The sequence below is a fragment of the Onychomys torridus genome, chromosome 10 (genome assembly GCF_903995425.1).
Source record: "Onychomys torridus chromosome 10, mOncTor1.1, whole genome shotgun sequence".
Taxonomy (NCBI): domain Eukaryota; kingdom Metazoa; phylum Chordata; class Mammalia; order Rodentia; family Cricetidae; genus Onychomys; species Onychomys torridus.
In genome coordinates, this window is record NC_050452.1 from 9,330,750 (window position 1) to 9,339,989 (window position 9,240).

Genomic DNA, 9,240 nt, shown 5'->3' on the forward strand with positions numbered 1-9,240 from the left:
GCCCGCACGAGCCGCCCGTAGGTGGGGGGCGCGTTGGGAGGAGGCTCCGGGTCCCAGGGCGCCCCAAGGAGAGCCAGGGGCCGGCGAGCCTCAAGTCCGCCGCCCGGGAAGCCTGGCGCCCACACCCCGGCTGCGAAGCCCGGCGGCGCGCGCGCCAGCTAGAACCGGTTATCCAGCACCTTTCCGCCACTCCTCCGTTGCGCGGCCCAGGCGAGAGGAGGGCGGGGGCCCCCAGGCGTGCCTCGGGACCCGGGGCCCCTCTGCTCCCGCGACTCCAGCGCTGCCTGCACCCTCCTCGACTCGCTCTGAGCGGAATTTGCCACTCGAGCCCCAGAGTTAGCGCGCGACCGAGGCGGGGCTGGCGCGCGGGGAGGGCGGGGGAGGCGGGCGGGGGAGGGCGGGGGCGCGCGGAGGTAACCCCGGCTCGCGCTGCCATTGCCCGGCTCTCTGTCACTCAGCCCGCTCGAGGCCCCCTATTGGCGGCCTAGCCCCGTTACGCACTTGCCTCGCGTTCACATACCCGGGGAGGGCAGTAGAAAGGTGATCAATCTTCATCAGGCTACATTTCCAATCACCTAAACAACCGAGCAAGACAAGCCACTCCGACAAGGTAAATTGCTTGATTTATTTAGTTTGCCAAGTGACTCTGCAGGATTTCTTCAGTCCCTACCGCCTCCATGTTGCACCGGGAGTGCAGCGGCCACCGCGAGCCACCTCCTAACTCTGTTCCTCGAACCCCCCCCCTCCCGCCCCCCGGTCCCGGTTGAGGCCAGGTCTTGGGAGGAAAAGCATGTGGGACTTTGCAAAGTATTTGTGCAATAAAGTGAATCCTGGAAGGACACGCCAAAGGTCCTGGAAAAAGCAGGAGACGGGAAGAGGGAAGTTGGGGAGAGGAGAAACCCGGGGGTCCTAGACCCGCCGCCGGGGTAATACCTGTGCGGCTCTGTTTTGCAGGTTGGCGGCCCGGAGGGTCTTGCTGAGGGCGCGAGGTAGATGGTGAACAGCCCCGGCAGCGGAGGGCAGGTAAGGGGGGAGCCGCGGGGCCGCGCGCCACCCCGGGATGGTGGTGGCTCCCCTCGCCTCTCCTTCCTCGAATCGACCCCCGCTACCCAGGTCCCCCGCAGGTGGGCGGGGCTGGGGGTGAGACCCCGGCACCCCTTGGCTGCGCCGCAGACCCTAGGCCGCTCCTGAGCCGGGCGCCCCCTCCCCCGCCTCCTCCGAAGCTGCGGAGCTGGGGTGCTAAGTTAGATGAAAGTATTCGAAAACTCACGCCGCACCTTCGCGGAACCACCGTGGCTGGTGGCCTGCGGCCCTCCGGCCGGGGTGCCCGAACTGTTTCCCCTGTGGTCCCCTCCGCCATCTGCGCCAGCTGGCTTCCCCTAGTCCAGGCCGCGGGGCCCCGAGGGCCGAAACAGGGCTTGGAGTTGGGATGGGAAGCTGCTGAAGTCCAGCCTCGGGTTTCCCTGCGTTCCCTGCCCTGGGCTCCTGGCAAAGCGGGGTGTAGCTGGAAGCCCCTCTCGGGTCCCAGGCCCACCCCCCAAAGCCCTTCTTCCGCTGGAGAAGAGCGCCAGGGGCTGGCAGTGTCTGCGGCCGAACCTCGCGCTCCCAGCTCGGGTGTGCGTGAGCTTTCCGACTTGAGGCCTAGTTCTCTGTCTCCCCCGGGTTCAGAGAGCACGGCGAGGAGCCCCGCGACCCCGGGTGCTCGGGCTCCCGAAGTCGCCAGCACTCTTTGGGCGCCTGGGTTGGTCATCCTTGATCAGACCCTGGTAGGACTCGGTGTGCTCACCCGGACTTGGTCGAAAGAAGGCCCGGCCTGCGCGGGCTTAGGAGGGCGGGTGACCGCCTCTGAGGCACCCCTGACCTTGGGCGGCATCTTGAAACTGCCACTTGTACCGTGGCGCCTTTGGCGTCTTCTTGCCGCCTCACCCGGGCCTGGGCCGCATCTGCCCTGGAGGTGCGGTGAGATCCCGGTTCCCCCATCTCTTAGCGTCGGGGGCCCAGGGAGGTCAGCTAGGGTGATGATTGCTGGCTCTGGCGGAGGGAGCAGCCCTGGAGCTCTCGGAGGAATGGTGTGTCCAAAGTGGGCAGTCGCCTCGCGATCCAAGGCCTACTTCTTGGGCCTCTATAGTGCCAGCGGTTTTGCCCCTTTTCAAAAACATTTGAAACTTAAACGAAACAACCCCGTACACTCTGCACGGCCTGCCGTCCCGGCGCCAAGTGAACATTTGCTTCAGCAAATTGCTTCCGCGCCACTAAAAAAAAAAATTGACTACACTTGGGATTTTGCACCCTCCCTGGCCCCGGCTCTCACCTCCTAGGCCCGATCGCGCTTTTAAGTTTTCTTTCCTGATGACACTCGAGGAGTGTCTTTGGCCCTTGTCAAGCCCTAAAAGAGGGAGGAACGACGTGGGGGAAGTTTTCTTTTCTGAGAAGCTGTGTGCTTGCTGAGCTTGGAGGAGAAATTTCTTGGGTTGCCTACCCTGTGAAGTTCCTAGCCTGCGCCCCCTCCCCATTCAAGGATTATAGCAACTGAAAGCCAAAGTGACTAGGTGACGGTTTCCATGTGTCTCCTGTCTCCTTAGGCCAGGCCCCCAGAAGCAACAGCTTGAAGGACTTCGAAGTGGGAGCCCTGAACTGCTCCTGGCCTCAGGCCCCCTGGATCCGTCGGGGCGCCTCCACCCGGCTGTTAGCATGATGTCTTACCTCAAACAACCCCCGTACGGCATGAACGGGCTGGGCCTGGCTGGCCCTGCCATGGACCTCCTGCACCCCTCTGTGGGCTATCCTGGTGAGCAGTGGCCCTCGGTCCCAACCCCCAGGCCTCCTCAAACATTGGGGAACTCCATCCTTTAACGTTTGAGCCCACACTGTCCCCAAACAGGCCCAGGGAAACCATTACCTGCCGCCTGTTGCCTAGATCTGGTACAGGCTCACAGGTTTGAATCAAGGTCTGGCCAGGCGGCTTAGAAACCGCGACTACAACTTCTGAGCTTGTGATGCCTGCAACCTGGCTCCCTGGTGGTCCCACCTGCTAGAGAGAGCATGTTGTCCAACGATTTATTTCCTTCCTTCTGGCTGCCTTTAAAAAAAAAAAAAATACCCCTCCGGCTCCAACATTTCATGAGGAATCTGGACTCTGCTAGGCCCTAACATAAATAGCCAAATTTCCCTTCCGTCTAGCTGCCTTGAGAGCAGAACTCTTTCTCCCTAGTTAGAGAGAGTGCCCTAGAGACCAGCGGCCTGACCCAACTCTCCCGCGGTGGTGGATGACTCCAGCTGAACCCCGAGTTTCTTTTGTAGATCAGTATACTTCTTTGCTTGAATTTATTCTCTTGGAAAGTGTGCCCAGGTCCTGTTTCTGCCTAGCTCTGGTCTACTTCCTACCTCACAGCCAGAAGTGTGTGGGCTTAGGGAGATGAGCGGGGGTGTCGGGGGGGGGGGGGGGGGGGGGCTTGGTTTTTAATCTTTGAGAGGCACGGAGGGCGCAGGCCCTGGAGTTTCAGACTGGAGCGTCTAGTAGAATTCGTACGTACACTCTGTCCCACCTGTGGCCAGGGAAGTTTGCCTTTGCTCGGAGGTCGGCCTTTCCTTTCCAGGGCGGGGGTTCTGGACCTGCCGGAGGACCTGCAAGTGGCCTCCATTGCCAGTCCTCGTGACCCACCGCTGACTCCAGGCGCCCTTGCATGTCCCCACAGCCACTCCGCGGAAGCAGCGACGGGAACGCACCACCTTCACGCGCTCACAGCTGGACGTGCTGGAGGCGCTTTTCGCAAAGACTCGCTACCCGGACATCTTCATGCGAGAGGAGGTGGCGCTCAAGATCAACCTGCCTGAGTCCAGAGTCCAGGTGCGGGATTCTGGGGCTCTAGAGTTGGGCTGGGGGCGCTAGGACCGGTGGGGAAGATCTGGCTTGGGCGGTCTGGTGTTGGGGCCCATTCACGGACTGGACAGCCCTCTGCAACTCCCCCTAGCGCCGAGCTTCAGTCAGCCAAAAGGGGGTGACGTTAAAAAGTAATGGCTGTGAGCCCAGTATCTAGCTAGCCCTGGTCCCCAGGGCTCTTGCGATGTTGAAGGTCTGTTTTTGGAATTTTGGGGAAGCCAGCCGTGTTTCCCGGATGTAACTTCCTCAGAAGGTTAGATAATGGCCCCTGCTTCTTGGCTACCTCAGAACTTGGCGCCTTCCTACTGAGCCTTAGCTCTGCTTCCGTTCTTGTCTTTTGTACCCTTGCCCTGCGTCCTGAGGATTCTAAAAGTGCAAGATGGAACTTGGCTGCAGTCTAGCGCTGTCTGCCTCGGCGGAGTGTGCTCCGCGGGGTGGAGTCGGTCTGGTTAGGAGTTTCCTCCAGCCGAGTGTAAAATCCAGATGCTGGCTTTACCGTTTCTAAGATGCAACGGTTGAGAAAATGGAGTTCTGAGTTAGCCTGACTCTTCCTCGAGGGTCTTTTGTCCCACTTCTTTCCCCGAAGGTTGGAGAAGGGACTGGAAATGCCCCGTGCCCGGGCCCCCTCCAAAAGGAGTGAGAATTTATGACTTACCCTTCCATTTGGTACCCCACCTGGAGCCAAAAGGCCCAAGGGAATCTCACCCAGGCTTCCTTCACGAGAAGCCCGGGTACTGGAGCACTGCTCGGGTTCAGCCTCCAGCCTTGCTTCTGTTCCCACCCAAACATTTGCCCTGCCCAACTCCAGTCTCCAGGAGCCGACTCGGTGAAACCCCTCGGGCCCCAGACTTGGTGACTGCCCTACACTCCGATGTTCTGTACCTCTCCGCTGTTTCCTGAGCTCTGTTCATGGAAAACAGGGCCTTCAAACTAAAACGGGGCTGCGGGGAAGCAGCCAACCGCAGCAGCTTAGAGATGGCTGAACTTCTGGCTGGACAGACGCAAACGTTCCGCCCTCGGGCAGAGTTGCGCTGGGCTTGGGGAGGTGCGCATCCCTCCTGCGGAGGAGGCTGACTGGGGGCTTTGCGCAGAAGGATGGGGGAGGGCGCCAGAGCTGGGGACCTAGCGCGTGCGGGGGAGGGGACAGGGTCTGGCAAGGCCGGAGACTGGGAGGGGTAGAGCTGGGATTGAGAGGTCCCCAAGATCCTGGGCGGGGTGAGTCCGAGGGGCGGAGGAGCGCTGAGCTGCACCAGCCAGCCCCCTCATCCCCTCTCCTTCCCCCTGCTCACTGCAGGTCTGGTTCAAGAACCGCCGCGCCAAGTGCCGCCAGCAGCAGCAGAGCGGGAACGGAACGAAAAGCCGGCCGGTCAAGAAGAAGTCGTCTCCCGTGCGCGAGAGCTCGGGCTCGGAGAGCAGCGGCCAGTTCACGCCGCCTGCCGTGTCCAGCTCTGCCTCTTCGTCGAGTTCGGCGTCCAGTGCCTCGGCCAATCCGGCGGCTGCGGCCGCGGGCCTGGGAGGGAACCCGGTGGCCGCCGCGTCCTCTCTGAGTACGCCTACTGCTTCGTCCATCTGGAGTCCGGCCTCCATCTCGCCGGGCTCAGCGCCGGCATCCGTGTCGGTGCCGGAGCCCCTGGGCGCGCCAAGCAACGCCTCGTGTATGCAGCGCTCGGTAGCCGCAGGTGCCGCCACTGCGGCGGCCTCCTACCCCATGTCCTATGGCCAGGGTGGAAGCTACGGCCAGGGCTACCCCGCGCCCTCCTCCTCTTACTTTGGCGGGGTCGACTGCAGCTCCTACCTAGCGCCCATGCACTCGCATCACCATCCGCACCAGCTAAGCCCCATGGCACCCTCCTCCATGGCCGGCCACCACCACCACCACCCGCACGCACACCACCCATTGAGTCAGTCTTCAGGCCACCACCACCACCATCACCACCACCACCACCACCAAGGTTACGGAGGCTCTGGGCTGGCCTTCAACTCTGCCGACTGCTTGGATTACAAGGAGCCCGCCGCCGCCGCCGCCGCCTCCTCTGCCTGGAAACTCAACTTCAACTCTCCCGACTGTCTGGACTATAAGGACCAAGCCTCGTGGCGGTTCCAGGTCTTGTGAGCCCAGGAGTGAGAGGGAGTGGAGAAGAAACGCAACTACCTGCGCCCTCCGTGGTCCCCACCCTGTTGCTGCTGCTGCTGCTGCTGCTGATGTACCGCTCGCCTTTGCCTTGGCTTTTCCAAAACTGAATTTTCATCCCCCCAAGATGTCCATTGCCTGCACTGCCGCTCCCATCTCTGTGCCACTTGCCTTGGGGGGGTAGGGTGTACACCCCTCTCCCCCTTGGAGGTGGGGCCCGGTGCTTCTGCTTGGCCCTCCGTTTCTTCACGAGATGGCAGAGTGCTCTCCCTCCAACTCGTGCGTCACCCCTTCAAGTCTTTCTGGACAGCTTTTATGCACCTGGAGCCTTCCCAGGCTCTTTCGCTCTGACCCTCTCTGTTTTGAGCTCAACAGTTTTATTTATTCTTTCTGGACACTGAAGTCACTAACTGGCGTATTATCTACGGTTTGGAGTGCGCCCATGCACACTCCTCCAAATCAACCCCACCGCTGTTTCTCCTAGCGGACTGCCTGTCCTTCAGCTGCCCTTGACCCAGCTCCCCATCTGCAGGCCAGAGCTTCCAGCACCCCCACCTCCCCAGTGGTGAGCGCTGAGCCAGGTCTTGGGGAGGAGGGTGCCCAGCCTCCTTCCCGGCCCTGCGCTGGACTGATTCAAGCTTCCGCCTCGGCGGGAATGCTGTACATAGTCGGGTCCGTTCCAGGGACCACTTAAACTTTTTAGTTGCCGTTGGTTGAACTGAGCATCTCTCTTGTTTTAGCGTCCAGGAAACAGAACTTTAAAATATATACATCACATATATATATACACATATATATATAACAAAAGCAAAAAAATATGTCCCCTTTGTTCCCGTTCCTCTTTCTCAAACGATGGCGGTTCTTATTTTTCAGTTGTCACAAGCTGTGCTGCCCCTCTTCACATCTCCCTTTGTGTATTTATTAAAGAAACCCGCCTGGTTCCAGGAAGCTGGGCGCTGGAGGATCAGAAGTGAAGGAAACAGCTAAGTCGGGGTACCGGGCGGGGCTGGACTGGGCCGGCGCAGGACTGAGCCCTGCTTCGCCCTGAGTACAGAATCAAAGTTTCGCCTTAGAAACAAACAAAGAGGTGAAACTATCCACTGTGGAAAGCAGACCACCCGGAGTCCCAGGTCCAGTTCCTCTGTGGGTGTCTCTTTAAAACACCCCGTCTGTTTAGTGAGTTTTTAGTGAACCTTCCCTCTCCGAAATCTGCGGAGGGACCTGTGTATCTATCCGTGTGGGTTCTGGCCGCTTGGTCCAGTAGGTGGGAAAGTAATTTGTAAATTTGATTTGTCCGATGTGAAGATCACAAATTACTTGTTGAGATGTAAGGCAGTCCGTCTCCTCTTCCTCTTTATCTACATTATTTCCCGAAAATAAAAGCAAATTAATGAATGACTTGTCAGCGTTGCTCTCCTAATTCCAGCTTCGGGGCTCGGTCTCAGGGGATTAAAAGGAGGAAAACTGTTAATAACCCGCGTGTTAACGACCTGCGCGAAGCTGGAGGCTGAAGAATAAGGCGGGAAGTCAAGAGTCCCCCAAAACGTCGTTTAGGGGGTGTTCTCCCCCACACACTCGGCATCAGCCCAGCCTCTCCCCCTCCGAGGTTTTGACCCCGCACCTCCTCGCCATCTAGGGCAGACACAGGTGTCAGGACTCAATCCCAGAAACAGCTCCTTTCTCTTCAGAGGCAGAAGCCTGGCACTGATTTCTTCACCCTAATTGCTTGCACCAGAAAGAGGAGGAGGGGGAGGGGAAGAGGGTCTGGAGGCGGGAAAGGAGACCGCTGTCATGCTCTCTGAGCTGAGCCAAAAGGGAAACAAAACGAAAAAAGTCTGGGTCCTGCACGTTGGCAGCAGAGCAGTCCCTCCGGCTGAGCTGTCCCGGGCGGCTTCACGGCGGCTGTGGGAGCCTAGATTCCAACCACGTGCTCAGGAGTCTTTCTAAACCATGAGCTCGCACCAGAAGTTGTCACCAAACTATCTTTCCTAAAGGTTCCTTCGAGCCTACTAACACAAATGGACCAACCATTTCCTTCCTCAGAGGAGGAAGACGCCGGCCGGGCCCGCAGGCCTGAGCGAGGGCAGTTGGCCTTCCGTCTGGGGGAGACAAGGGCTTGGCGGTGTTACCCTTTCCTCCCCGCCAGGGCTGGGAGGCTAAACGGGAGGGAAACTGTATTAACAATGTCGGCCGCCCAAGAACATCCAGGGCCCACAACTGCCCAACTCTTCTGACGGCTCCCGAGTGTGCGGCCGAGAAGCCGAGCCCACGGGCGGGAGGAAATAGGGAGACAACGAAAAGTGGCCTGCGGAGTCGGCCGCACGGCCTCTTCCCCCTATTTCGTGAGCCCGGTGTGAGGCCGGGGGTCGCGCCAGCGAGGTGGCCGGCCCTCGAGCCTGGGCTGTGGGAAAGGCTTCCCCGGCGTGGCCCGCCTGGGGTCGGGCGGCCCGGCTCAGGCCCAGCCTTTCCAGCAGAGCGTCCCAGGGCGGGCGGAGGGCGGGCGGAGGGCGAGCCTCGGGCCGCGCGGGCCCCCTCCAGGGCCAGCCGTGCCCGCCAAGGCCGCTCGGCACCCGGCCCTGAGCGCCCGCCCCGCCCCGCCTGGTGCGCGCAGGCCCCTGGCGGCCGGGCCCCCGCACGTTCGCGGGAAGCGGGGCTGGAGGCCCGGGCTGCGGGCTGGGGAGGCCGCCCCGGCCGCCCCACAGCTCCCTCCACCCCCGGCGTCCCGGGCGCAGCCGCCGCCCCCGAGGCCCCGGGGGGAGATGGGGGGAACTGAACCAGGAGACCGGCCTGGCGTGGCCTCTGGGGCGGGTACCCGACCCCCCCGGGCCTCGGTTGCATAGCAGTTGTCGCAGGCCAGGCTGGCCGGGGCGGTTCGCGAACTTCCCACTGGGGGCCGAGGTGGGCGGGGGCGCCGGTGGCGACCGAGGCCTGGGCTCCGGGCGCTCGCTCGTTCCCGCCTGCAGCACGAGGCTTCGCGGAGCAGCGGGCACGTGCTTCTCCCCGGGCCTGGGGCGGGAGCCGGGGGAGGGCGGCCCAGGGGGCCGGGGCGCGGAACCGGGGCGCGCCGGTGCGCAGGGCGGCGCGGACGCGCGCGGGCCCTCCGGGGCGGCGGCCACCTGTTCTCGGGCGCGGTTTGGGCAGCGTCCTCGGGTCACCCCTCTCGGGAAGCCTGAAGTGTGTGTCTGGACCGGAGCCTGGCGACACGAGCGGGAACCGAGCGGCCTCGGAG

General features: G+C 61.7%; 1 protein-coding gene across 2 annotated transcripts; it reads left to right on the forward strand.

The window, feature by feature from the left end:
• Positions 1–426: 426 nt before the first annotated feature.
• Positions 427–7,388, forward strand: Otx1 (orthodenticle homeobox 1). Of its 2 annotated transcripts, XM_036201013.1 has the most exons (5): positions 427–610; positions 955–1,023; positions 2,583–2,788; positions 3,696–3,847; positions 5,175–7,388. In XM_036201013.1, exons 3-5 carry the CDS (start codon positions 2,692–2,694, stop codon positions 5,991–5,993), a joined length of 1,068 nt encoding a protein of 355 aa, XP_036056906.1. In that variant the 5' UTR covers positions 427–610; positions 955–1,023; positions 2,583–2,691; the 3' UTR covers positions 5,994–7,388. The 2 variants fall into 2 exon arrangements, with proteins under 2 accessions (XP_036056906.1, XP_036056907.1); XM_036201014.1 differs by lacking the exons at positions 427–610; positions 955–1,023; positions 2,583–2,788 and adding an exon at positions 4,689–4,925 and having other exon boundaries at positions 3,793–3,847.
• Positions 7,389–9,240: the final 1,852 nt, after the last annotated feature.

Bases quoted from the DNA above. Each gene is read 5' to 3' on its own strand.
- Otx1 (XM_036201013.1), top strand. From the start codon at position 2,692: ATGATGTCTTACCTCAAACAACCCCCGTACGGCATGAACGGGCTGGGC. The intron at 2,789-3,695 runs GTGAGCAGTGGC...ATGTCCCCACAG, and splicing joins CCCCTCTGTGGGCTATCCTG to CCACTCCGCGGAAGCAGCGA. The intron at 3,848-5,174 runs GTGCGGGATTCT...TGCTCACTGCAG, and splicing joins TGCCTGAGTCCAGAGTCCAG to GTCTGGTTCAAGAACCGCCG.